Source organism: Poecilia mexicana, unplaced genomic scaffold, assembly GCF_051168715.1.
Source record: "Poecilia mexicana isolate PSO_F unplaced genomic scaffold, ASM5116871v1 scaffold_19, whole genome shotgun sequence".
NCBI classification, from domain to species: Eukaryota; Metazoa; Chordata; class Actinopteri; order Cyprinodontiformes; family Poeciliidae; genus Poecilia; species Poecilia mexicana.
In genome coordinates this window covers 19,369,387-19,397,238 of record NW_028263388.1, presented here as the reverse complement: position 1 = coordinate 19,397,238, position 27,852 = coordinate 19,369,387, and the positions used below count along the sequence as shown (strand labels likewise).

The 27,852-nt window shown below is 38.3% G+C and overlaps 1 protein-coding gene across 2 annotated transcripts in view; it reads left to right on the top strand.

Annotated features, from left to right (window-relative positions):
• adamts14 (ADAM metallopeptidase with thrombospondin type 1 motif, 14) overlaps positions 1 to 27,852 on the top strand; it is a 50,969-nt gene that overhangs the window by 11,546 nt on the left and 11,571 nt on the right. For both annotated transcript variants that reach the window (XM_088001109.1, XM_015003537.2), the window contains exons 3-13: positions 4,454 to 4,610; positions 8,138 to 8,334; positions 13,057 to 13,140; positions 14,932 to 15,088; positions 19,079 to 19,184; positions 22,765 to 22,908; positions 23,003 to 23,135; positions 23,360 to 23,473; positions 23,695 to 23,843; positions 24,750 to 24,922; positions 25,146 to 25,279. In XM_088001109.1, the coding sequence (XP_087857235.1) occupies positions 4,454 to 4,610; positions 8,138 to 8,334; positions 13,057 to 13,140; positions 14,932 to 15,088; positions 19,079 to 19,184; positions 22,765 to 22,908; positions 23,003 to 23,135; positions 23,360 to 23,473; positions 23,695 to 23,843; positions 24,750 to 24,922; positions 25,146 to 25,279 (1,548 nt within the window). The remainder of the gene's footprint in view (positions 1 to 4,453; positions 4,611 to 8,137; positions 8,335 to 13,056; positions 13,141 to 14,931; positions 15,089 to 19,078; positions 19,185 to 22,764; positions 22,909 to 23,002; positions 23,136 to 23,359; positions 23,474 to 23,694; positions 23,844 to 24,749; positions 24,923 to 25,145; positions 25,280 to 27,852) is intronic.

Sequence of the window (27,852 nt, the reverse complement as noted above, 5' to 3'; positions counted from 1 at the left end):
AGTTGTCCCTGCAAAGGTGAGGAATTTAGTGCACCAGTGAGCTAAAGGTTCAGATTTATGTTCGGGTCTTTTTCGTGTGGTGTGGCACAGCCGGATGACTCCCTTCACAAACTGTATGCTGAGATTGTAGTTCAGCTTGTTGAGTAACATTATGGCCTCTATGTCACTTGACTTAAGTTAAAAAAACAACAAAAAGAAACTTGCTATATAATTTATGCCTGTATAAATCTGTAAAACTGTGAAGTTGACAGTGGAAAAAAAAAAAAAAAAAAGAATAAAACATAAGCTGTTATCTGTCACATGTACTCAGGCAATTATGAAACATGAGGGAACTCTTGATTGTTAATGCAACCCCTGTTAGAAAGTCACAGGGTTTTGTCTCAGGTTATTGTTAATCTAACAGTTATAGTTATAAAATTCATCCTCTTTTCTTCGATACCGCTAAACACGATGCAGGGCGGCCAACCTCCTTCGAGTGTAGTCGAGTGTAAGCTAATCGTACCAAAAATAGAAATTTTCTGGCACATCCTGACATAGCTGTCAAACCACAGCCGACAACCATTAGGAGCGCGGCGACTTTGGATGAGCTGCAGACATTCATATGTCAGGTGGGAAGACTTATATTTGTCATGTGCTTCACAAATTTGGTAATGTGTGAGAGGGTGGGAAGTCATTGTTGAAAGATGATCATAAGAATTCATTTTTGTTGTTTGCAATCAGTCATGCAGGAGGAGCTCCGGTCAACTGAGACTAGAGGAAAGCATTTTGCACCAACTGTTAATTGCTCGGTATTCATTTGCGTGGGTTGAATTAAAATTCACTCCACAAGTTCAGAATTTTTATGTGTAGAAAATATAAAACAAAAAATAAATAAATAAACCTATGGCACTTTTTTTTCTGCTTAAAAATGATGCCATACTGCTTGTCTGGAAGAATTAAAAATGAGCCAGCTCAAACTATGCAACAAGAGCGACACATGATCGAATTTGTTCTTAATGCAGACTTTTGTCTCTCACTCTTCTTTAACCCAACGGTGGGATGTCACCCTTAAGGGTAATAAATATATCACTGCTGTTGAGCAGAGAGTTACCAAACTCAGATCTTTCATTTCTGTTCCATATTTAGATTTCATTCAGCAGCTGTAAATACACACACACACTTGCCAGAGGTTTGGTTGGTGTCTCCGTGTCACGAAGATAATGATAGGTTGAAGAGGTTTTACTCCTTTCTCAACAAAGTCTTGGAGAAACACTTCGGCTGAAGACAGTGACTCTGACTCAGACTCTGGGCTTATTAGGGGTAATTTATCCAAGGTGGCACATTGAAGAAATGCACTTTTTACCAAAAGTGTAAAGTTATTTTTGTGCACTCTTAGTGGGATGTTTTTCATTGCAAGCAAATGAAAATAGGCAAAAGCTTAAAAATGAAAGCAAACAAGGGCAGCGCAATATCAGGAAAACATGCAGTAATGCTGGTCATACTTGGTGTTATGGCAATAACAATGATGACTCGGGGAATTATAAACACACTGGAAATCAGCAAGCACTTAAAAAGATAGAGTGCATTTTTTCGGAACATGACGTTCTCCACATTTTTTCATTAAGTGCATATTTTGTACGCTGTTTGTGTCCTTTAGCATCCCTTCATTTTGCTGTAGTGTTTAGATCTAATTTTCTTTACCCGGTCTAAAGTGACCCTGCTGTCAAATATTTATTGGCTGAGTTTGTCAAAAGGTAGTGACTAAATTGAAGTGATTATGATGATAATGATCACAGGCAAGGTTTCAGATGAAACGTCTCTAATTTCTAAGATTAAAGACCAAATTTAAATGAGTTACTTTAAAATGTATTACAATGCAAGTTGTCAAAAACTAAACACGGAATAAAGGGTTTCAAACAATGGGACTTTCTCAAATAGCAATATTTTGATGTACAAAATCGATGTACAATAAAATTGAAAAGTGCAAATATATTACAACCAGAAAATAATGCAAATCAAATGTGCACTTCTTGTGCAAAAAAAAAAAAAAAGAATACAGACCCTCAAACTGTCTGCATAATCTGTTTTATTGAATTTTAAAACCTACCTTTCTCATTGTTATTGAGATTTTTGACTATTTTATTCCCCAACCTTTGTTGTGACAGCCATCCTATGATGTAGCTTGTAATGTAATGTATGATATTACAGTCCCTTGTATACTTTATTTCTTTCTTCAAAAATAGCTGTTTGGAAGAGGTTTGCAGAGTTAACCTAAACCTCAAGTCAAAGCGCAGCTTTGTGTTACATTATATGACGTCAGTGATCCCATGTTGAGCCCTGATATCTCTTGTAAAGCAGTAACTGTGTGGTCTGTTGAACTTGCTTCCAAAATGTGACTCAATACTGTCCTCAAAACACATCCTGTGTACAGATAGAGCAGCTGTTATCAATATCATTACATAAACAATGCATCACATGACCAGACAGGATGCTCTCTGCAATAAAGAGAGGCTTTCATAATTTAATAACACTTATTCATACCCTGCAAGTAATTTCAACTCCTTCCTGCACATATTTGTTATTTTGCCACAATTAGTTGCAACGGTTTAGAGGTGCATCTACCAGCTTTGGAGATTTGGAGTCGGCACTTCTTGTTTATTCTCCTCCTTTGCAAAATAGCTCAGACTGGACAGAGCATGTCTGTGCATAGCAATTTTCCAGTGCTGCCTTCTCAATTGCACTTAACCATAGACTTTGACTGGGCTATCATAATGTCCGAGTATTCTTTGACCTAAACCGTTCCATTGTAGCTCCGGTTCAGATCTTTGTCCCACTGAAGGTAAGCCTCCATCCCAACCTCGAGTCCAAAAGTGGCGTCTAATTGGTTCTTTAATGATTTGCCCCAATTTATCTTTAGCGATTCTTCCATCAAATCTGACCAGCTACTGAAGAAAACCTGGTTAGTTTTCCACTACACAAAACATTTTGAATTAAAGCCAAAAAGCTACATGTTGGTTTCTTAAAGATGTGCAGCACTGGAGAGTTCTTCAGGAGGTCTTCTTATGGTCTTCCGCTGCTTCTCCGTTTAATGTTCTCTTTATCTGACCTGTCAGTTTAGATGGACAGCCACGTCTTGACTCGATTTTATTAGTCACAATCATCACAATCATTCTGTTTTTAGATGATGAACTCGCCAGTGTTCTGAGCGATAAAGCTTGTTATAATCTATTGTAATTTAACGCTGTTTTAAGTTTCACTATAACATTTCTTTTCACCTGGTGCTGCTGGTTTACTTAGGTTCACTATGAAACCTTGGAGGCTTTCACGTGGCAGATGGATTTAGTTGAATTAATCTAATTTATTAATCACAGAAGTATTTCTTAAGGGTAACTGGTTAAGCCTGAAGTTATTTAGGGGTAAATATAAATTTCTACATATTTTTTTTTTCACAAGAGAATCCCAATACAATTAAGTCTGTGGTTGTAATGGGGCAAAATGAGAAAATGTTCCAAATATAAGCTATTGTTAGGCACAATAAATATGTAGAACTTGAAAAAGTTCTGAATAAACAAGCAAAAATAAAAGTGAACTTAGGATATTAGCAAGTTCATCCTGTTCTACTGCAGTTCTGCTCAATAATAAACCAATGATAAAATACTAAACCCCCGTAACCCTGTCCATATAACAAAATGAGCACAAAGTGTGTCCTTCTGAACACAGACAGATATAACTTATAGTGACAAATAAACTGATTATCTATGCAAATAAAATGCACAATCTGTTGCAATATTTATAAAAATGCCTCACTCTGTATTATGTGGGCGTTTTGTATATTTATGCAATCAAGAGAAAATGGCAGGTTTGTGGTTGACTTGAATTAGAGAATGGCTGCTTCCTTCCACACTGACCTTTTGTTTGTAGACACTCGGCAACAAGCAAGAGAGAAGTCTTCCTCAGCAAACATGATTGATTTCTCATGCCGAAAATTATATTTCTGTAGCTCGATTAATGTTAAAATGTCTAGGAGCTAATAAAACTTCTTTGTGAAGTGTTTGAATGTTCAGGTTAAACTGAAGAGGCGTCGTCTGTGTAAAGGAAGAAAGCTTTGTAGTAGGGTTAGGGTTTGAAACAAACCGCATGTTATAGTGGAAACTCATTAAAGCAAAAGGCAAAAATCAAAGATACAAATTATTAAAGGTTTTTCTATAATCGATACAGAGTTTATTATAGAGGTACACAAACGAATTAGATTAGTAAACCGTCACAAACTTTTTTTGAGCTGTAGAACATTCAAGTTATTCACTAATAACTGTTTAGAAATAATCTTCAAAGCTTCCAAGTTGTGTCCACCTTCACCATTCCTTATTGCGCTGAATCCTCCAACTGACCGGCTCCGCTGTTATTACAGGATCCAGTTGGATTAACTTGATTTAAAGGAAGAGTGGTGCTCTGATGCAAAGTTCTGTTTTTCCAGGCAGGCCTGATCCGCACTGATAATGGCGAGTTTTTCATTGAACCACTTGAGAAAGGCCAACAGGATGTGGAAGTAAAGGGGCGAGTGCACGTGGTCTACCGCAGATCGGCCATCAAGCGGGAGACGGGCCAGCGGAAAGAGGACTTGCACAATGAAGGTAGGAGGAAAGGAGACTTACATCAGTGGAAACAAAAAGCACTGTGTGGGTTTGAGTTGTTTTGTGGCTGCAAAACGAACAGAACGGCTCAGCTGCATGGTCACTTATAGGTCCTACAAGAAGGACACGCAGAACACATCAGGTATTTATTTAAAATGGATAAAAAGACATAACCTTTTCTCGCTGCTCCACATCAAATCAGAATAAAAACTTATTCTTTTGTGTTCAGATTGTGTTAACTGAATTATTTGTAGTTGCTAAATATAAAAATAATAAAAAGGATCATTTTTAACTTTTTGTTCAAATTCTGAAGTTTGCATCCATTTTTCAAGTATTTTGGTAGAACTGTCTTTCAAACAGTATGACTTGTGTTAAATGCTGAATCCTTCTACCTACCAGCTCCTTTTGGCCCATTGCTTCTGACAGTCGCATTTATTGAAACTCGCTTGGCTACACATTTAAGAACTGTTCACAAACTTTCTCTAGGCTTGAGACTAAGCCTCCAAAACGTTGGCTTTCTTGTCCTGAAGTCCACCGTCCGTTTGAAAAACAGATTTGTGCCCAAGCTTTGACTTTTCTAGACGTCTTCTCAGATGCCGCTTCGATATTTCCACATGTGCAATCTATTTGGTAGCGTGCTTCAATCTCTCCTGCAGCAAAACGCTCAAACAACATGATACTGCCACCCTCGTACATCACAGCTGCGATGGTGTTCTCCGGCTTTAAAGCTTCCCCCATTTTGCCTCCAAAATGGAGCAGTGTCATAAAAGCCAAAATGAAGGTCTTTGCCTCTGAGTCCATTTGTAAAATGTCATCAGGCTTTTTGTGTTGTAATGGCTTGTTCCTTGCTGAGTGGGCTTTCAGCCCCCATCAGCACAATGCTAATTTCACTGTGGATAATGATATTCTCTCACCAGCATTGTCCATCACTTTTGTTCTTTGTCTCTGGGACACCGAACCCGTCTCCTTCCTGAGCTGTATGATAGCTGCACATTATTCTCATGATGTAAACTTGCATACAAATTGTTTGAAAAGGTGAATGCAGCACCTTCAGCCACTTGGAAAATGTATTCAAAGAAGAGCTGTGGATGTCCAAAATTGTCTTGCTGATTGTGTAATTTCTTTATATATATATATTTTCTGATCTGAAAAAATTGTTGGTGTTCCTCTGATCAGTGTAAATATTGAATATTAATCTTTCAGAAGCTCACCATGTGAGAATGCCACAAAGTATTTAAAGTCAGACTAGTCATCGTGTACTTTTGACTTTCTGAAGAAATGGAAATATATGTATATTTTTCTTTTACAAATAGAAGTTTGAAAAGTGTTGTCTGCATGTTTTCCCAGATTCTCCCGGCGTTTCCCTCTACCAGCTTTGCACGTCAAATTATGGAAATCTGAATCTACGCTTCTTGCCAAAATATCTCAAGCTCACAGATCTGGAAAACATTTATCGGCACAGATTCTAAACTGTGTTCGGTTTCGGACTTTGACTGGGCCAATCTAACACTGAAATGCTCCTTGCCATTCAGTTTGTAGTTCTGGGTGTTTGTTGCTCTCTTGCTGGAAGGTGAAGCTCAGCGCTCACCAGCTTCATTATAATGTTTCACTATTGGGATGGTGTGTTCAGCATGATGCGCATGTGGGACAAAAAGTTACATTTTGGTCTCGTCTGGCTAGAACACCTTCTTCTACTTGTTATTTGTGGCCCTTTATGGCTTCTGGCAAACTGCAAAACAATCCATCGTGTCCAGATTAGGCTGTCGCTGAATACCTGGTCACATTTAATTCGTTCAAGTTTCTGAATATAACAAGACAAAATTTGGTAAAGATGGAGGGGTGTGAATACTTTTGCATGTTGTGGTAGGTGGAGTTGATTTGAGCTTCCAAAAAGGAGAGATGTTGCACCTCTATGTTCCACTTTGATCTCAGTATGTGGTAGTCTTTACTTGCAAATTTACTACTTTCATCTGGGAAATTATAAGTGTTCGCCCAAAAATATACCCCAGACGTTCCAAAACAGGCAGACCAGACGGTCATGCTGAGCCAGACATCAACACAGGGGTCAGAGAGAAGCAAACACTGAGCTTTATACCGAAGACATCTTTTGCAAAAAAAAACATTCTTATATGCATGAACACGTTTTAAATCTGATACCAAAGCAACACCGACCAGTATGCGCTCATGTCAAGTGTGACTTTATCTCTGCCTCCGGCCGCTGTCTTCCAAGAAAAATCCAATGTAGCGTAAGCCTTGAGATTTTTCAAAGAGCTGGCAAGGTGGCATGTTTTACAATGGAAAGAAGCCGAAAGCTCAAAAGAACAAAACAGAGCAATTATGCTGTAATATGTTGGGACTCCCTTATTACTGGTTAAGTTGAGTTCTTTGCTGTTTTGACAAATGTGCCCCAAATTAGACATCCTGTGGCAGACTGCAATGCTTGGAGCCACAGTGACCTTAAAACGAGCTGAATAGATGGCTGATAGGCTTCAGCAGAAAATACTGTTTTCCCTTAGTTAGCTTATCAAACCGTTTGTGCTTCCTTTGACTTGATTAAAAAAAAAGATGACCTCCACTCTGCAGGGTGTGACAGTGTTTGGGTATGGTGCTTTCACAGATGAGAAAATAATACAATTTTAGAATGTCTGAATGAACCAGATGCTTTGGGGTGTCATATAAAATATCTTCTTACATCTGTATGTCTCATGGCTAACTTTGAGCCTTCTTCACTCAGTCACTACAAACACGCTTGGTAAGATACGTTCACTCATCCGGGTAAAAAGAAATCTACTTTTTTTAGCTTCTGACTGACCGGTCACTAGATAGAGCTGGTAAAGGTGAAAATCAGCTGATTTCTACTATGCTTATTGTTAGAGAGATAATGTGTGGTGAACCACCATATTATTTCCATCTGAAAGTCCAGTTGGGCTCTGCTTCCTCAGCACGAAACATACAGAAAACACTGAATATCATACATAATTAAAGGTAGAGGAGCTGTAGCTTGCAAATTCAATCCCATCTTGCACATTTTAAAGGTTACTCCAACTCTGCAGCTTTAAGGTTACTCTCTGGGTATCTATTAGACCCAGCAGTGGAAGCACTGTTCACAAAACCAGCTGGTAGGATGAGGAATGCTGTGCTCTAATGGCACAATGGGAGACTCAGGAGCGCAGTGGAGCCAAGAAAAGGGGGTGAACTTTCATTGACTGTCCATCAATTTCTTCTCCTTTAACAATTGATTCAGCATCTGCTGGAAAAGTCACTATTTTTACAACCTATTTTCTGCCTCTTCAGCCATGATTGTTTTACCATCCAGTCCTACAGCTGACTGGCTCTGATATAATCATGAGCAACATTTTTATTTATTTTTTTCATCGAATACAATAATTACAATTTCCTGTAAGTTATTTGGTTTCAGGTAATCTCCAAACAAAATATTTTGTTTGCTTTGATGTACAATGTGATTTTTAGCATATACATTTTGCTTTTACATGGTGTTATGTTGTGTCCTCCTCATGTCTCTCCAGTGGCAGATGTTGGCATCGCAGACCTTCCTGCAGCTCTGGACTTGGTCGAACATAAACTCTCCGAGTCTGAGCGGAAGAGGAGGCACGCGAAGAAAGACGACTACAACATCGAGGTTCTGCTGGCTGTGGATGACTCAGTGATCCGTTTCCACGGCAAGGAGCACGTGCAGAATTACGTTCTCACCCTAATGAACATTGTAAGTTCTGAAAAGTGTGACATGCATTAGTACTCACCTCTCTGTATTATTACACCCCTGAAATACAGTATTGTCCAAGCACTTACCTAAAAAAAATAAATTTCCTAATCGGCAATTACTCGTGTATTCGACCAAACAGTGACCTGGTTGTCAGATGTAATTCTAGATATAAAAGTGTGCTATTTCTTAATTATTATTTTTTTTGTCTCTAAAACCATGTGTCTCTGCCATAAAATATTGCTGAATGTGTTTATATTGACATCAAGCTCTGCCACATTCTCCTTCGCAGCTGACAGATTACCGATGAGAGACGGGGCCAAAACGAGAAACTCCCTGAGAAACTCTCAGCTCGTTCGTTGCAGGTTCCACCAGCTCCTTCCACCATAATCTTCTTACTGAGCCTAAGTCCCCCCACCACCCTCCAAGTCAGATTTTCACAGGGAGCTGGTTTCACTCTGTAACAGTTACCATTTGGACCATGCACGGCAGTCTGATTAGCTGCATTAGAGCACTTAGAAAGTTGAGTGGGAGCAGTACGGAGCAGCCATGGAAAGTGGTGCCAGACGTTTGTTTGAACTGCCAAAGCTCTTCTTACATAGAATGATGTGTTTATTTAATTAGGAATTCATACTCAAAATCTGGTGCCAAATGTCTTTAACAGAGCAAAATGTCTGACTTTTACTGAGCTTGATTGTGCTGAGTAGCAGCTCTGACTCATGCACACTCGGTATCTGTCAGACCTTGGTGTCTAATGCACTCTGATGACTTAATAGCATTGGAAAGGGCTATCTGGAGGAGTGCATTTGAAGTAATCTGGTTTAAAATGGACTTGAGCGTCACAGTAGATAAAATCAGGTAATTAAAAGTTGTCTGAATATATCTCCCATTATGTTGCACTTTTATTTATTTATTTATTTTTATTCTTTAACTTAAAAAGTGGTGCAGTTTAAACAATCGAAGGTCAGAACCCTTCAGCTCTGCTTGTAAGCCACGGGTTTGCTGTGTCTGAAAGAGCTCTGCCCGCTCAAATCCCTCTGAATCCCTGCTCCAGGGCTGTAGAATGTGTAGTACCACCTGGAGAAACTCTCCCCGAGGGATTGATTACTGAACATCCTGTCTGCACAATGCCAAGGTGACTAGTGAGGTCTCTGTTGCACAATGGTCATGTTGTTTGACCACTGCAGACCACGTTTAGTCCATGTCAGTGCGAAGCCGTACGCAAGCCAGAGACACCTAGCGCCTGTAGAGCACAGCTGCTAGGCTCATTTTCCCCCCACAACAGCTCCGTTTCAGTCCTTCTTGTGTGTGTAGGTGTGTTTGTGAGTGCTCCTCCTGGATTTGCAATTATCTCGGTGTGCACGGAGCTGGCCCGTCCCTCATCTGGACTCGCTGGAAAGTTAAGAATGCAACCACCCGAATCTCTCAGTTGAAAGAAAAAAAAAACTCCACAAACCCTTACAAATTCCATGACAAAACTTTTTTTGTTGCTATTTATTTTTTTTTTACACTTTCTTTGTTTTTCACTGGCTTCTGTGTTACGATCCAATATAAACACATGGATATAAGTCAGTGTAGGCATTCCTAGGGATTTTGCGTAGCAAATCTGTGCAACCTCTCGGTCACTCAGAGGTTCCTGATTTGTTAACTGAAGTTTGTTTCTGTAAGTGGAATATTTACCTAAATAGACTTGGGTGTAACCTGCATCCCGGAGGAAATTTGGATTCAGACCAGAAAAAGGTTTTTCTTCCTAGGTGGTTTCTTTTTTTTTTTTTTGTTCAGTTAGCATTTCCATGTAAAGAACTAATTCTTCTACCATTATCAGCCAGAGGTTGCACAGAGGAAAGTAGGTTGTCAGTTTTGTTACAGCTTCCTTGACGACTATGTTTTTTTTATCTTCATAATGTGAGGAAACTGGAATATTAACATGACAAGGGAAACTTACTAGTTAAGGATTCTCCATGGTGTGTTTTGAGGAAAAAAAGAAACAAAATCCTGTAGAAACTTTAAACGGAATTAGACAAAAGCATGGCAAATAATAAAAAAATAAATAAAATAAAAAACTCCCAACTGACTCTTTAAGGGTTGATTAAAAACCTCTGACTTAGTTGGGTGAGTCTTGTTCATAAAGGATTCTAAATTTCTGCCTGACTGTCAGAGCATAGCTCCTCTGAAAGATGCACTTCAGGGGAAGGAGTCATCATGATGCGCTTATTAACCAATCAGAAGCAAATCTGGGGTTACATGAGAACTGTGCCATGCCAGAAAACCAATGAAAAATAGTATCTCTTTTTTTTAAACCATGTTTTTTGTTTACTTTTTCTTTCAGTTTCAAAAATATCAACAGTCACTATTTACCCAAAATAACTATCACACAGGAACAATGATGACAACCATAGTCATATACCTCTCACTGTTTAGAAATGTTACCTGTATCTGTAAGAACTTAGTTTTTATTAGGTCTTAAGCCCAGAGAAGCCATTTGAGTGATCAGGAAAAAAGAGAGCCCCTGTAGGTGAGAGGTAAAAGCACAGGAGTATTAATGCAGTGCACTTTGTACTCATTTATAAACGCAAAATAAAAATACTTATTGCACCGAATGTAGATAATTTTGTTCCTTTTAAAACTATAAAATGAGTTAATCACGTTAGAATAAAGCACATTATGCTCTCCAAAGAAAGCTGCGGTAAAACAGCCTGCTTTTACATAAGCAGGTTGTTTTTACGACAGCCTATTTGCTTTAGCGTTAATGAAATCGTTAGACTACACCTCAGGGCCCAATGACCCTAATTAACCACTCAACCTTTTTCAGCCAAGGGCTCTGCAATATTGAAAGACCGAGCCTGGCAACAGCATGGGGAAATAATGCTTTTGCTCTGCAGCGCATCGAAAATTAAACAGCTTTCAACAAAAGCACTTCATACCGCAACAAAATGAAAGGGAAATTTGAATTATGTCTAAACAACATGGCTGACTTAGGCCAACATAAATGCATTAACCCATGCTAAATGGATGCAATGCTTCACAATGTCTTGACTGGTGAAAGATAATCTGTTTACTTGAGAATACTAGAGCATCATTCATAAATTTTCTGTCAAAAGATAAGAAATCTTCTCTAATGTGTCCATACACTTTTACTTGTAGGATGAGCGTCTTATGATATTGATATTGACATATTTTTCAAATATGTCAATAAAGAGAAAGCAGGATGTGTGTGAGCTCAATGCAAAGAAGAAGACTGCAACTTTCCCCACTGGTACAAAACATTTTCATTCATCTTTAACTTTGCATCCATTTCTTTTTAAAATGACATCAAGTTATATGTTCCAGCATAAAAATACTCAATTATCCCAACTGGTTTAACAGATGTTCATTATTACAGCTTTCGCTTCCAAAGCTCTAGATTTGGCCACAGATGCTTGTGAAAAGAAAATAACTGTTGATGACGAAGAACTCATTTTTGCTGTGCAATGTTTTAATAAGTTTGTCATATCATTGCTTTTCACTCAGAAATGGTAAGATTTTAACCATATGTTGCAAAAGTATTTAGACTTGTAAAGCATTTTGAATTTTACTCAGAACAAAAAGCTAAATGTATTTAATTGAGATTTTATGTAATAGACGAACACAAGGTAAAGGAAAAGGATTCATTTAGTAAAAAAAAAAACAAGTATTTTTTCTCTTTAAATACCTGTTTCATCTCCCTTTGTTAAAACTATATTTTGCTGCAAGTCTTTTGAGGCATTTGCCCATAAGCTTTGCAGCTCCTCCAGAGTTACCTTGGATGTCTTGACTCTTTCTCCGATTAATGCACTCGTTACATGACCTGGAAGAGGCTGGAAACCAAGCATAAAAATGGAACAAATTGACAGAAGATTAAGCAGATAAATTGGGCAGGGAATGACAGAAACTGAGAAGCTTAAAGTGCTGGGGAGTTTGATCAGTGAACAAGAAACAGGTGGTTTATTAGTAACTGGGGACTGGGGGGAGGCAAACCAGGCAGACTGAGGGAAGGAGAATAATTAACTCAAGGGAAGCTGAAGCAGGACTAATAGGATCAAGAAAACAAACGAAAAAATACCTGAGAGTGTCTCAAGAGAAATTAGTCAAATTGGCTATAGGCGAATGCAATCTCAAATTGTGTTGCAAACCTGAGCGTAACTTGCATGGAGATCAAAATGTGTAATTTTTTTCCAACTTTTGCTGCTGATCTGTGATCACTTCACATTTTAAGATTCTAGAAGACAGAAATAAAAACTAGTATAAATACAAGAATCTCTCATCTATCAGTCGTGTGAGGCTTAAAACTCACCCAGTCAGAATTATTGAAGATTTTTTAATTTAATTTAATTTTTTATGTCTAGCAGAATTTTTAAGTCAGAAGTTGTCACAGCAGGCACTCTGACTAGATAAGGAGTTAGATCAGTTTTTTTATTTTTATTTTTTTTACTTCAGCTGCCGCTTCTTCAAAGTACATTTCATCAAACCAGATAATTGGTTCTATGGGGCTCCAAATGAGGGCTGATATGTAGAAATATCTTTTTAAAGAATATGAATTACATTCTGTGGAACATTTGGCTTAGAATTTGAATGAGATTGTAGCATAGCATGGGATTATATCAAACTCTTAAAACTTGGAATATTCACTAATAGTTGTTAGATATGCAGATTAGCATCATAATCCACTTTGTTGAGCAGTGACAGAGCCTCTTTCTTTCATTTCAGGTTGATGAGATCTACCATGATGAGTCTTTGGGAACCAATATCAACATTGTGCTCGTCCGCATGATAATGGTGGGGTACAGACAGGTGAGTTATGTATTACACTGTTAACATTTTAGCATAGAGATGTGCAAGATTGCTTGAAATGTCTAAGTATTGTCTTAAATTACCTTTGCCTCAGAGAGTAGCTATATGGAGTAAAAGTAGTGTCATAAAACTGGTAAAAAAAAAAGATACATAAGAAGTTGAAACAATTAGTTTTAAAATAATGTACGGTATTCTAAATTATTTTCTGTAGATTAGTGAATGCCTCCTTTTGCTTGCTTCTGATGGGTCAAACTTTGAAAAATCCCCTTTTACATCCAAATCAAAATTGTTTTGTCTACATATCACAAGGTCTGTGGCGTCTTTCTTGTATGCAAGTATAACTTTTAAAGTAATTTACATTAACTTTGTTTTTCATTTTATGTCATTGAAATGAAAAACTAAATCTTGCTGTCTCAAGAATAAAAATGTATTTGCAGTCATTTATGTATGTCCAAGATGTCAATATAAGTGTGATTTCACACACATATTCTAAAGAAAACACATTAAATACACCCCTACAAGAGGTCTACTTAAGATGAAAAACTTCCTGTTTTTCTTTCTATATCTATGGTGCAATGTTCCTGCATGCTGCCTGCTTATTTTAGCTGATACACCCTACACTTATTTTCAGATAATTGCATTCTGTTTTGACATTTTTGTCACAATCATGATTGTGTTTTTCAACATGCTTTAAAGTAGAGCTACTAGCAATTGAGGTTTGTGTTCCTGTCTGGGTAGGTTTTCAGCTATGCTGCTTTTTTTTTTTTTTTTAGTATTTTGGATCATGAACTGGATATGACCTTTCCGACGTTCTTTGTGATGCTATTTCCTGACTAATGTTGTCTGACAAAATCTTTGATGTTCTTCATGGAGAATCTGTTTTGACGCAGCATTAAGTTACATGAAGTTAAAATTGGTTCTTCAGAGCTAATATTAATGCATGTTGCCTTTTATTTCCTCATAATTAGCTGATGTTGACCGCAGCTTTTAGCACACATCAGTTGGATGTGTCATCAGTCCTGCTTTCAACAGACATTTAGGAAAAATCAAGGTGTGACTTCACTTCTTAGCCTCACCTGCTCCGTTTCGGAGACGAGCTGAGCAGATTTTATGACATAGCTGAGGAGGAGAAAGCTGGGCTTCTTGCTCACATTTCAGCTCAGACCGTTTTCACCTGGACATTATTTACCTGCATGTTAGAAGTCCGAGAAAAAGCTCATACATATGATTTGCTCATCAAGATTCCAGGTTATTTCTGACTCCATGAAATCCTTTCGTCCGCAAAATTGCTTTGCGAAAGAGAAATGGAAGAAAATGAGATATGGTTCTTAATCATTTTTACGAAAAACATACCGTGAAAGTTTGTCATCTGTTTTAATTTACCCAACCTTAGTCAGCACTTTGCAGAGCCACCTTGCTATTATCACGAACTTTCAATACGTGAACCAATTGAAAATATTGTCTTAATTTCATCTCCAAATAATTACTCTTTGTTATAGATTACTCCATTGTATTTCTGTCTATATAACTGAATATAGTCTGCAGCTTTAAGCCTTTGGGAGTCTTTCGAATAAAGTTTTCTCCTTTTAAAGCATTTAGCTGTAAATAATCTCCGATTTTCCCTGGCTGCGCAGGTGTTCCCTCTCTTTAATGCTCCGCAAGTTAACAATGAGGCGTCAGCTCGTCTTATTCAACCTGCTAAGCAGAGGAACCCCTGCTGAGGGAATTCAAAGGAAGAACTAATACAATTTCTAATCACATCCCTTTTTTCCTCCCTTTGTTATTCTACAGTCTGTAAGCCTGATTGAGCGTGGTAACCCCTCCCGCAGCCTAGAGCAGGTGTGCCGATGGGCCAACACTCAGCAGCGCCGTGACCCTGAGCACGCCGAGTACCACGACCACGCCATCTTCCTCACAAGGCAAGATTTTGGTCCCGCAGGTATGCAAGGTACTGTATTTTTCTCGATCGAGGACTGTGCAGACTGACTGCTGATATCTGCTTCAATTCACAAAAAAAAGGGGGTTGGCTTCCTTCATGTCTTGCCCAGGTAAGGTTGATGGAAACTCTCATGTGGGTTTTTCTCATAAAGAAATCTGCCAATGGCGAAATCACTGGGTGAAAAAAAAAAAGTTTTTTCAGAACCTTGCTGACTTGATGTTGATGCCACCCTGTTAAAAAAAAAAAAGATAAATTGGTAAAGTTGAAGAAGGATTTTGGCATGTAGAGAAAAAACAGAAATTAGTTTTTATTTTATTTTATTTTTTTGCTCATTTTAAAATTAATCTCTTCATCAGTTCACATGTATGCAGTAGTTGGCAATTTTTGTGCTATATACATGTTGTTCTCACCCTGTGTTTCTCTTTTTCAGCCCTTCAAAACAAACTTTAAAGTGAGCAGCCAAACCGGCACAAAAACTGTCTCCAGAATAAGAAAAGTTTCGCTGAGCTAAAGCTTGGTATCTTGTATTGACCTGTGCACAGTCTCAACTTCTGATGTACATGTGTCAACTTTAGAGGAAGGCCTCGGGCTACCTGCTTTGCTTGTCACACCCACGGATGTTGCCATAGATGCAGTTGTGTTGTGCTCATAACAAGCCCAGTTTCTATAGAGTGTTACACCATGTTGCCCTGGAGCCCGCGCTGTCTCTCAGGGTCACGAGAAGACATCGCACTCTCTCGTCAGGGTTTAGCCACGGGATGGCAGATTCTATACCCAAATATAGATTTTGAGTGGGTGGGAATGATTATTTTTTAAAAGATAAATGAACAAAAGAAAATGGATTTCAAATGGAATCATAAAGCACAGAGTTACACAATCAATTCACTTTCTCTCAAGATCTGGTTTCAAGATTAAGATGCAAGATATTGTGGGTTGCAACAACATCCATAACCCTTTTTGCACATTACAACCGTAAACTTCAATGTGTTTCGTTATTCAGTGTGATTTGCCACCATAGAGGGTTTTCAGGGTTTTTTCTTTTTATTTGAAAGTGGGACAAACATTTCTATTCAAACCACTTTACTCTGATATGCAGAAATAAAACAGAGTGAAACAGGTTTTCTTCAGAAGTACCGAAACTTTAAAATAGAGTATGGGTTTCTGCTACAGTCACTGGGCGAGAGGTGGGGTATATCCTGGACATGCTGCCGGTTCAACACATGGACACACACAGGACAGACACACACACCTGCTCAGTTTTAGAGAGACCCAGTTGACGTTGCTGTCACGTTTTTGAACTGTGGGAGGAAGTCGGAGTGCCTGGAAGGAACCCATGCATGCACGGGGAGAACATGCAAACTCCACACATGAAAGACCTCAAGCTGGGTTATATAAAGTCAGGACCTTCTTACTGCCAGGCAACAGTGTTTACCAGCTGTGCAGGCCTGGACGCAACAAACAAGTGGAAAAAAGTGTTTTGGTCAGGGGAGACCAAAATTGAACTCTGTGGCCTAGAAACAAAATCCTATGTTTAGGGAAAAAAAAAACATACACTGTACATCACCTTGGACCCACCCTCTTATGCAACATCGTTTCCCCGCCATGGTGGTGGCAGCCATTTGAATCTGCACTTCTGAAGCATGGACACAACATAACCGTGTACCACTGGTTTAGATAACAGCATGTTCCTGTGCAAGAATGACCCAGTTAAAAGCTAAAGCTAAGTCCTGTTGGGAATCTCTGACTAGATCTCAAAGTGGAACTCCGTAAAATCTCTTATAAGACAGATTGAAATCTATGGTTGTAATGTAAAAAAAAAAGAAAAAAAAAGCATAGAAACATACACAGATTATGAATAGGTTTTAATGGCATGTTATACGATATCCGAGTTCACCGGGTACACAACGAGCCACGGAAGAAAAGAAACATGCTTCTCCTGCTGCATGGTTGCGCTTCAGGGTGTAAATATTCAGAGCTGACTTCTCTGTGGGAATGTCTTCAGCATTCCCCTAATTTCCCTTTATCTGCCTCTGAGATAAAGAGTCATGCTCCATAACTGCTTTCACATGCCTCAGTTTCGCCTCCAGCAATAATAAGCTCTTCGTATTTTTATTTACTACTAGAGCCCTCACTGAAACGTATTGGATATGCGGCACATGCCTCATTATGAACATGAGAACGTCACTGCACTACGACTGAATTAACTTGCTGCGGACATTTCTTTTTCAACCCCGGCCAAATAACACGAGAGCCCTTTATCGCCAGCTGTTTGCCTGCTGCATTTTCTGCTTTTTACCTGCATGCCAAAAGAGGTCTTCTGGTGGTCAGAAAGCATGAAGAAGTCTCTGAAAGCCGCCAAAAAGCGAGGCTGAAACCGGCGTGCTTCTGAACCACGCCAAAACGCTCAAAGCTGAATCGCTGCACACCTCTTGATCGAGTCATGTTTACTGTTTGTGCTTTGCTTAAAAGTTTGTTGCCGTGGTGCGCTGAAAGCACATTGTCATGATAGCTGGGGCGTAGCTTTTGGTGTAGCTGGGGGAAAAAAAACGCTGTGCCGCGGGAGCCTGGGGATCGTGAAACTAAGACTATTAGTTTCAAAATGTTGCATGCCTTTTGTCAGAGGCTCAAGAGGTTTTCCTGCCGAGTGGCTGCTGAGTGAAACGCGTCACTCACACCTCATTACAAAAACAAAATCCTCAGCTACTTTTACCCTTTAGAGCTTCATTAGACGTGGTTTTTACCCTGAGTATGTGAAAATGCTACTTTCTGAATACAAACTGCTCAACCAGATCATTACTAATGTATGATATGGATTTTAAAAAAAATAATCTGAGCAATCATTTGGGTGTTTTTCTGAACCTAATTGCACAGCAGAGTTGTTCTGAAAGCCAGCTGTCCATAGTGAGTCTATAAAAGCGCACTATGAAAGACTACTTGTGGAATATTTCTCTGACAGGTGCCTCATGTGGATAAGAAAATAAGTACTGAGAACGTCAATGTTTTTCCCCAGTTAAAATTCTTCCAGAACTGATGAGAAATTCACACTTCATGTCACTGACAAGCTAAGTAATGATCACATACAAACAAAATAAAAAAAAAAATAAATAAATAAATAATGCAGTTTGTGTAATTAAGCAAAAAGCACAGGGCAAAAAATAATGAAATCATGGTTAAAGGGGGTGTGAACAAGCTTTCAAAGTGAGGAAAAAAAATACAGTCTGCCCACATTTCAAAGCAGTCAGTGTAAGCTAATATTGACTAGCTTAATCCTAACTGTTTGCATATAAAAAGGTTTCTAATTACCAATGTAGTCAACAAGAAGCATGGAGCCATAATCCAAAAATGCAAAAAAGCTTAATTTTACCATTAATGAGCAGGTTCTGGTAGCACGATTCCTGAAAGAGGAAACAAAAAAATCATCCACAAATGTTGCCTGAACCAACATTTTTTTTCTACATGTTAAACTTGTAGAAATTCTATTAGTGGGATATTATTTTATTTTATTTTTTTATAAAATAAGCAATGCACTGCGTGAGAACTATAGTGGATTTTATGCAAGAGGTTAACCACAAGCTCACAGCTAGAGAAATCAGTTAGCAAATTAATGAAGTTATTTGAAAAAAATAAAATAAAATGGGGAAATAAGTGAAGATGAGAGTGCATATAAAAGGCCCTGAGAACATTTAAGACTTCATGACAGTTTTTGTTGAAAAATTGGCTGAAATTACACCTGTAGACATGTTAAAGCTGTCAGCAAAGGCTTTACAAGGCATTCAATTACAGTAAGGATATTTAATACTAATGCCCGCTGACATTAAACTTTTATTACATGTAACATAATTAGGAATTCCTTGAATGTTTATTACTTGGGTTCTTGGTGGCGTCTGGTGTGAATTTTATAGTAATTTGGACTCGGGAACGATGCAAGAAAGTGTGTGATGCAAGTTCTTCTTTCTTGTCCTTGACTGTCGGGGCTGTATGATCTTCTCTGTCGCCCAGGTTATGCTCCAGTGACTGGCATGTGTCACCCGCTGAGGAGCTGCACCTTGAATCACGAAGACGGCTTCTCCTCTGCCTTCGTCGTTGCTCACGAAACTGGTCACGTGTAAGTAACAGCTTCCCGACGAAGGGCGTAGCGGCATTTCACGAGGTCTACGAGCTTTCGGCTAAGCTGACAGTTTGGCTTGACTGTCACAGCACAGCAGTCTGTGGTCAAAAAACCTCAATGGAGAAATGCAACACCTAAAAATCTTGCACTTAAAAAGAGGATCAGTTTGAATAATTAAAGGACATGTTTTCTAACATGAATTCGTTGATTTTATGTGTTTTTGGTAGATTTTATAGAGAACAAAGGTTTAAGAATATATATATATATATATATATATATATATATATATATACACTGCTCAAAAAAATAAATGGAACACTCAAATAACACATCCTAGATCTGAATGAATGAAATATTCTCATTGAATACTTTGTTCTGTACAAAGTTGAATGTGCTGACAACAAAATCACACAAAAATCATCAATGGAAATCAAATTTATTAACCAATGGAGGCCTGGATTTGGAGTCACACACAAAATTAAAGTGAAATGTTCCTTTATTTATTTATTTTTTTGAGCAGTATATATATATATATATATATATATATATATATATATATATATATATATATACTCAAAGTTGCTTGCAAGTTACACCATTAGATCTTTTAAAGATGACTTCCATCTCTGTGAAGCTGAAGAGATGACTCTTAAAGGTTTGCGCTGCATCATGTTGCGTTTCCTCCAAGTCACCAGCAGTGTTTTTTTCTTGTGGTCACTCAGTCCAGATATTGCGTATCACCTCTGCCCCATTTCACAGAGCTTTTTTTCCTCTTTCTTTGAGCTCGGGAGCATAATGAGAAGCTGTAACATTTGTGAGCCCAGCCTCCCACTGTGGCACGAGAATCTAGAGCCAGCCAAACAGACTTGATTGTCTGTCACATTGCACAAAAGAAGAAAAAAAACAAAAAAAAACAAGGTCACCAATGTTTCCATCCTTTAGGAGTGGACAGAAGCAGACTTCATGCTGTGCCTATTGACGTTTAAAAATCTCCTATCTTGAGATCAACAACCACCCAAAGGTTTCTCTATGTTTTTCTTCCTATTTTATAAGCTTTTTTTTTTTTTTCCATTTACATTTGGACAATTATTTGTTTCAAGAAAAACACGCATGTAGATCTACATGCTAACGAGTAGACCATTATAAAAAAAAAGTTTATTTCTGTTAGTAATTCAACTTTAAAAAATAAAACACATAGAATATTTGCACTAATTACAATGAGAGTTTTATATTTTGAACATTTATTTGTGCTAATTTCATTTACAGCTAGTTAAAAACCCAAACTCAGTTACCACAAAACGTTTGTCACAATAAACAAAGCATTTTTAATTGAGAAATGTTGAAAAGTATACCCATGTAACGTACAGGTTATATGATAATTTACATATGCACCTTTATGGCTTTAATTCCAGCAGCAGCTAATTGCTGGCAGTGTTGTTGTTTTTTCCCCCCTAATGGCATCGCAGAAACCCACCTGTGTAATCTGAGGCTTGTTGCAACTGATTGCTTCTACAGTCAAATCAGAACATTTTTAGCAGCTGTTTGTCTCAATGACTTTGTTCAGTCCTCAAGTGCGTTCGTGTTTTAGGTGTCACAACTTCCGCTCAGTGAAAATGATGCTGTTTTTTTTTTTTAGCAAATCCAAGAGGTTTTTCAGAATGGATGCATCAGGACTATTTGATTTTAAGAACTCATTTGATAATCACAGTTTCTCGTGGTCGCGTCACTGATCTCTAGGTGTGAGCTGTTTGAGATTGTCAGTCCAAACACCTTCCAGTCGGCTGCATGACAAACTTGATGTTCCTGCTGAGTCTGAGTCTGTTTCAGGAAAAAGCAGAGTAAAAGAAGTGCAGTCTCCTCACCATGCAGAGATAATTTTTTGGTTGTATGGACAGGGTCATAGAGAAGTGAAGTTGGGTAGATGAATATGTTATAGTGATTATGTCTCTCTGTGCATGGACTTTTTTTTTTGAATAAGGACAAGCTTTCTTTTCACAGTGCTATTGTCATTCAGTAAGAAAATGTTATGCTTTTTGACTTGATTTTTGTCTTCTCATAATGTCTGCATTGCTGATCAGAACTGTGGAAAACAAATGTTGATGGTATAAGGTGCCTTTCAAAAAGTATTTATGTTCATGTAACTTTTCACAGCACAAACGAAACCTTACTGTAACGGCTTTTTTTTTTTTAGAGCACAACAAAGTAGTGCATAATTATAAAGCTGAAGGAAAATGATCCGTAGTTTTCCAATTTTTTTTTTTACAAAAAAATGATTTTGAAAAACGTGGTGAGCCATCGTATTTAGACCCCCTGAAAATTAAAAAAAAAAAAGATTAGCAGAACTGCTCAGGTGGTCTCTACCAGCTGCACAGAGAAAGACATTGATTTCATTTTCTATTTTTGTTTGTGGAAAAAACTCAAGTTTTGTCAGATTGGTTGTTTGGAGATCGTTCCATTGTAGCGTTGGCATTATTTTTGGAGTTGCTGTCCTGAAAGACTGAAGTGTCACTCTGTAGCAGGTTTTTCCTCATGGGTTTTTGTTTTAACTTCAACCATTTTCGAAGTACGTCATTTTCTCCGTCAGACAGAAAATCACTCCACACTATGATCCTATCAACACAATGTTTTTATGATGGGAGTGGGGTGTCCAGGGTGATGAGAACTGTGAGTTTTCCACCACTTATATCATTTATCTTTTAGAGAAAAAGTGTTATTGTGGTCTGGAGCACCTTTTTACGCTTGTGTTCTTAGCTGACTTGGAGCAAAATGCTAACAGGACTGTTGACTCACATTCAACAGTAATTTTTTTTGTTTACAGTATTTTTATAGCAACTTAAAGAAGAAAGATTTCACTTGATGCTAATTGGCATTTTGCCTTATACTTCTCACTCTTCAGTCAACTTTTTCAAGCTGTGAGACCCGAAAGGGTTCCGACATGTTGTGCTTCTCCTGATAGCATCCGACAAGACAACATTAAGGTGCCTCCTGCGGCTACATTCAAATATTTACCAAATTATGCAAAACTCGTCATTTTGTTGCTGTCTGTTGCTGGCTTCAGGAAGGCTCTGCCAGACTTTTGATTGGATTATTCCATTAAAAACAGACCCCTGGTGTGGTTTCACTCATTGGCTTTAGCAACCTTAACGCCGAGGGTTTATTGAGCTGTCAGTGTGAAAAGGTTTCTTGGGATGAATTGTTTGTAATCAAACTCAGACAATGTACGATGATTAACACTCGTGTGAAAAACAATACGGAAAAAAACAATATGGAAATTACTATTAATTAGTAGGAATAGTTTTTATAAAACAACAGGGAGTCGCATAAATCAGCCTGTTTTTCCTCTTCGGTGCTCTTCTGTCTTGCCGTGTTGGTTTGAAGCAGATTGTGGGATCTGTCACTTGATTTTTGTAGTGGCTCTCGCTGCAGTTTGGTGGAGCTACTATACTAACTTAAATCCTACTTACTCGTACATGACATCGACTTGCAAAATCGTGAAGTTATCATCTCGTGCCAATTATAAATACGTACAGCAAATATTGCACGTACTCTTGTCTAATGAGTTTGTTTTGGCCCTTAGGCTGGGCATGGAGCACGATGGCCAGGGGAATCGCTGCGCTGATGAAACCAGTATGGGCAGCATCATGGCCCCACTGGTCCAAGCAGCTTTCCATCGCTACCACTGGTCGCGTTGCAGCAAACAGGAGCTCAACAGATACATTCAGTATGTGCTGCTTCTCCCAGGTCTTTTTTTTTAAAGTTCCCTTGGTTCATGATATGTAATATTTACGCTTAACTCATTTTAATCTTTCCCACAGCTCCTATGATTGCCTCCTGGATGATCCCTTTGAACACAAGTGGCCCAAGCTTCCTGAGCTTCCTGGAATTAATTATTCAATGGATGAGCAGTGCCGCTTTGACTTTGGTGTTGGTTACAAAATGTGCACAGCTGTAAGTCCTGCACACCCGGATGCACTGCATTGACTAACGAAAGTCCTTCTTTATCTTTTGCGAGTGATTTTAACATGTAAGATCACGGGTGGATGACTGATAAAAGAGGGGGATGCATCATTTCTGAAATGTTGAAGTTAGGTTCACCATTTCTGAGTTGTAAAGAAAGAAAAAAACAGAAATGTTTAGATCAATTCTTAAAAAAATAAAATTCCCCTCTTTAGTTTCGAACCTACGACCCCTGCAAGCAGCTGTGGTGCAGCCACCCTGACAACCAGTATTTCTGTAAAACCAAAAAAGGCCCTCCAGTAGATGGGACGGAGTGTGCACCTGGAAAGGTAGGACATGGCACTGAAAGAGCTTTTATAAAAACTGACTTTTCATTCCTTTTATGTAATTTGATTGGTGTTTTTTCTTTCTTTATTTAACTGGTAAAAAGTGGAATTGTCTTGGGATACTGAACGTCAGAACGGCTATGATGTTTTCAGGAAACTCAATTGCACTGTTTCAAGATGTTTTGAACCGTCCGTCATCCTTCCCATCTCATCTCATTTTCCAGTGGTGCTTCAAGGGTCACTGCATCTGGAAGTCCAGCCAGGAGTTGCAAGGGCATGATGGGAACTGGGGCTCCTGGTCAAAATACGGGTCATGTTCCAGGACGTGTGGCGGTGGAGTTCGTTCCCGCAGCAGGCAGTGCAATGACCCCCCGTGAGTATTGAGGCAGTGATGAGACTGATCCAAAACATAGTCATGACCTCTTGGATGAACACATTATTTTAATTCATCAAAGAAATTGTGTCATTGTTTTAAAACTATAAACGGAAATCTGGGAAGAACGCTCCTGATTAGACAGCACAGATATTGTTCTTTCATCGGTATTAATAGCCTTTCTTTTTTTTTTTTTTTTTTTTTTTTGCAAACTCTTCATATTTTGTTTTGCTGAACTTCGGTATATTTTATTGTCATTTTATCTGATAGACCAAAACAAAGTAACATATAATGGTCAAGAATCAGGGAAGAGATTACAGAAACATATCAGAGAAACGCATGTGCTTTTCCTTTTCCTTTCACATCTAAATTATTCAGTAGCTTATACTTGTCTATCACAAAAAGGGGTTTTTTGAATGGAGAGCTGAAGTATGTTGCATAGTGTTGTTGACTAATTAATAGGTTGGGTCATCAAGGTAATTAGAGGAACGGTTGAAGCATTTATGCCTTGCTACAAAAAAAAAATTATAATTGCTATGCATTTTCTGTTAAATAATGCAGCTAATGCCTTTACACTGTTTCAAATGGCAGAGTCTGAAACGTCAGACCAGGCTGAGTATGTTATTCTGCATGCAAATGCAGCAATTAAAAAGAATAAAAACAGAAGATGAACCACAGTGCCTGACGTAATCCAGCTTCATTTCCACCTATGCAAAGGAAAAACTGCAAAGAACTTAAAGCATACTGTATGGTCAAGCAGAACAATGAGAAAATCTTCATTAGATCGGCGTACACCATTTCATGTTAATTAATAAAATCACATAAGCAAAGCTCAGAACCAGAAATCTAAGGAGTCTGAATCCTTGCCACGAATTTAACACCGCTGCTGTTTCTGTCCCGGGTCAGGCCTGCCTACGGCGGTCGAGACTGTCCAGGCTCTGCGTTTGACTACCAGATGTGCAACACAGAGGAGTGTGCAGGCCACTATGAAGACTTCCGCGCTCAGCAGTGCGTCCAGCGGAGCAACAAATACCACAACAACGTCAAGCACACCTGGCTGCCATATGAGCACCCAGATGGTAAGACTGTAAATACATTATGAAAGCTGGCTCTACCTGTTGGGGGAGAAAACAATTTGTTGAATTTGTGTGTGTGTGTGTGTGTGGGTATGTGTGTGTGTGTGTGCGCGCGCGTGTGTGTGTGTGTGTGTGTGTCTGTTGTGTGTTTATTGTATGAATCAATTTTTCACATCTGAAAGACATTTTCACAAACTAATTAGTGACCCTTGGTTGTTGTTTCCAGAGGCTCGTAAATGCGAGCTAAGCTGTAAATCGAAGGAAACTGGGGAGGTGGTGTTCATGAACCAGGTGATGCATGATGGGACGAGGTGCAGCTACTCAGACCCCTTCAGCGTCTGCGCTCGAGGGGAGTGTCTGGTGAGTCTTGAGTGAAGCAGTCCACTGAAAGATTTAAAAAATAAATAAATAAATAAAAATCACATCTACAGCATTTATTTGCAATGTTTTACTCATCTCAGATCAGCCTGCAGGGGGCATATTGGTTACAGGGGTAAAGCCAATTATTCTTGTCATTATCAATACTCTTCAGCTCACTCTTGGGAATCCTGAGGTGTTTCCTGCAGGAATATCTCGACTGACTCCTTCTGATTCAATGGATCAGCTCTCTACTGGAGTTTCCACTCTCTCTAAGGCTGAGCCCAGCCTTCCCTCCTGCTTTTATTCAGGATATTGTTATTTTAGCCATGGAATATAGACGGATGGGTCAATTGAAAGCCTCCATTTTTGGCTCTGTTCGTTCCTCATGATAACAGACTTGCAAGTAATACCTAAATCCATCCATCCCCTTATCACTCCATCCTACCGCCACATATGAACGAGACACATGTTCTCAATTACTGATGTAACACCAGTGATTGCATACCCAGGCTATAACTTTTAAAGAACATCACTTCAGGAGTGAGTTGTTTTTCTAATGAGAGTTATATGTGAAACATGTGCGGTGTTCTTTATGTTTAACTCAGTTTTTAGGGGCAAAGCAGAAAGAAAAAATGAATAAAAACATAACGTTTTAAACTGCTAATCCCAAAAGGTTGACTGAAGTCAAACCTTTCCCATAAACTGAAAAACTTCAACCCTGGTAATATGAACATTGTTTAATAAAAAAGGGTGCAATTACTTCAAATTGAATATTTTTCTATGGTAGGATATAAGACAGTATGAAAAAAATATACAGGTGCAATTCACTGACTTAGACTATCACTAAAAATGTAATTTATTTCAGTAAACTGATTAAAAAGTGAAAATCCTACTTAAAATTATTACACAGAGTGTCTTCATAACAGGGAATTTTGATAATGATGGGATAGAGCTAATGAAAAACCAGTATTGATTTTCTCGAAAAAGAGTATTCGTAAACTGACAATGTTTTGAACACAAAAATGTTACATTACGTTACGCTTTTATTTTATGTCATGACCTACAACAGTCATGTGGGAGACGAGGAGGATAAGCCTGAGGATGTCACTGCTAACGATGTATCCCAGCATATTTATAGAGAGTTGAGTGGAAGGAAAAAGTATTATAGTAAAAGGTGCAAAATCAAGAGATATTCACCTAGAGCACATGTGTCAAACTCAAGGCCCGCGGGCCACATGTGGCCCGCCATGTCATTTTATGTGCCCCCCCCCAGCATTTTATAGGCCCATGATTGATTTAAAATAGGTTTTGAGCACGAATTGACTACAAACTACATCTCCCATAATGCATTCCGATTGTTACCAGCCAACATTATGGCTTCTCGCCACTAGAGAGCAGCAGAGTCAACTCAAGCTGCTTATTGATTTTACCAGCGAATAAAACTGAGACATCGACAAGCTAACATCAAAACGTCCAAGAAAAGAAAAATCGATTTACAAGTAAGACTGTGAATGAAGATGTGTGAGTTGGTGTCAGGGCGGCAGGTGGCGCTAGACTTTTTTTGTTATCCGTTATCTTGACCGACAACATTAAAAAAATCGGTCATGTACTATTTTTATCCGTGAAATTACAATCATATTAACATCGGCTATTTAGTCGCATTTTATGCGGTTTAGTTAATATTCACCGTGAATCCATATCCCATCACAAATTAAGCAGATAAATGTATCTACATTTTTCTCGTAGTGACAAAAACCACCCCAATAACTTAAATTAAATTGAGCGACTTCACTTAAATTAGTGTCACTGTCCTCCAGAACGCTGCTCTCCTGGGCGTTCTGGACTCTGTAGAACCATTTGTCTCTGCTAATGACATCTTCAATACATTTTTTGTATCCCAGGCTTAGTTTATGGACTGAACAGACAGAAACGGTTACCATAATGGTAACCATTTTGAACTGTTGATTTTATTTTTGAACCTTTTTTTTAATTGTAAAGTGTTGATTTTATTTTTGAACCATTTTTTTATTGTAAAGTGTTGATTTTATTTTTGAACCATTTTTTTATTGTAAAGTGTTGATTTTATTTTTGAAACCTTTTTTATTGTAGTGTTGATTTTATTTTTGAACCCTTATTTATTTTGAAGTGTTGATTGTCTGAAAGACCTTAGACATGAATTGCCCCATACGGGGTTTGAACCGATGACCTGAGCATTACCAGCACGGTGCTCTTACCTGCTGAGCTAACTCACCTACCTTACAAACTGTTGAGTTTCCATGGATTTAAGAAGAACTTACATGATCTTACCACAATGGAGATTTGATAAAAGTGCTTATATTCCAATGTTTTTCAAAACAACATACATAATATTTTATTTTCCAGAGATTTAGAAGTGTTGATATTATTTTTGTACCATTTTTAATTTTCAAGTGTTGATTGTATTTCAGAGATATTTTTTATTTTAATGTGTCTCTAACAAAATGTGGATCATCTACCAGGAACACTGCAAAGAGCATGAGTTTCTATAGTGTAGTGGTTATCATGGTTGCTTCACATGCAAAAGGTCTCTGGTT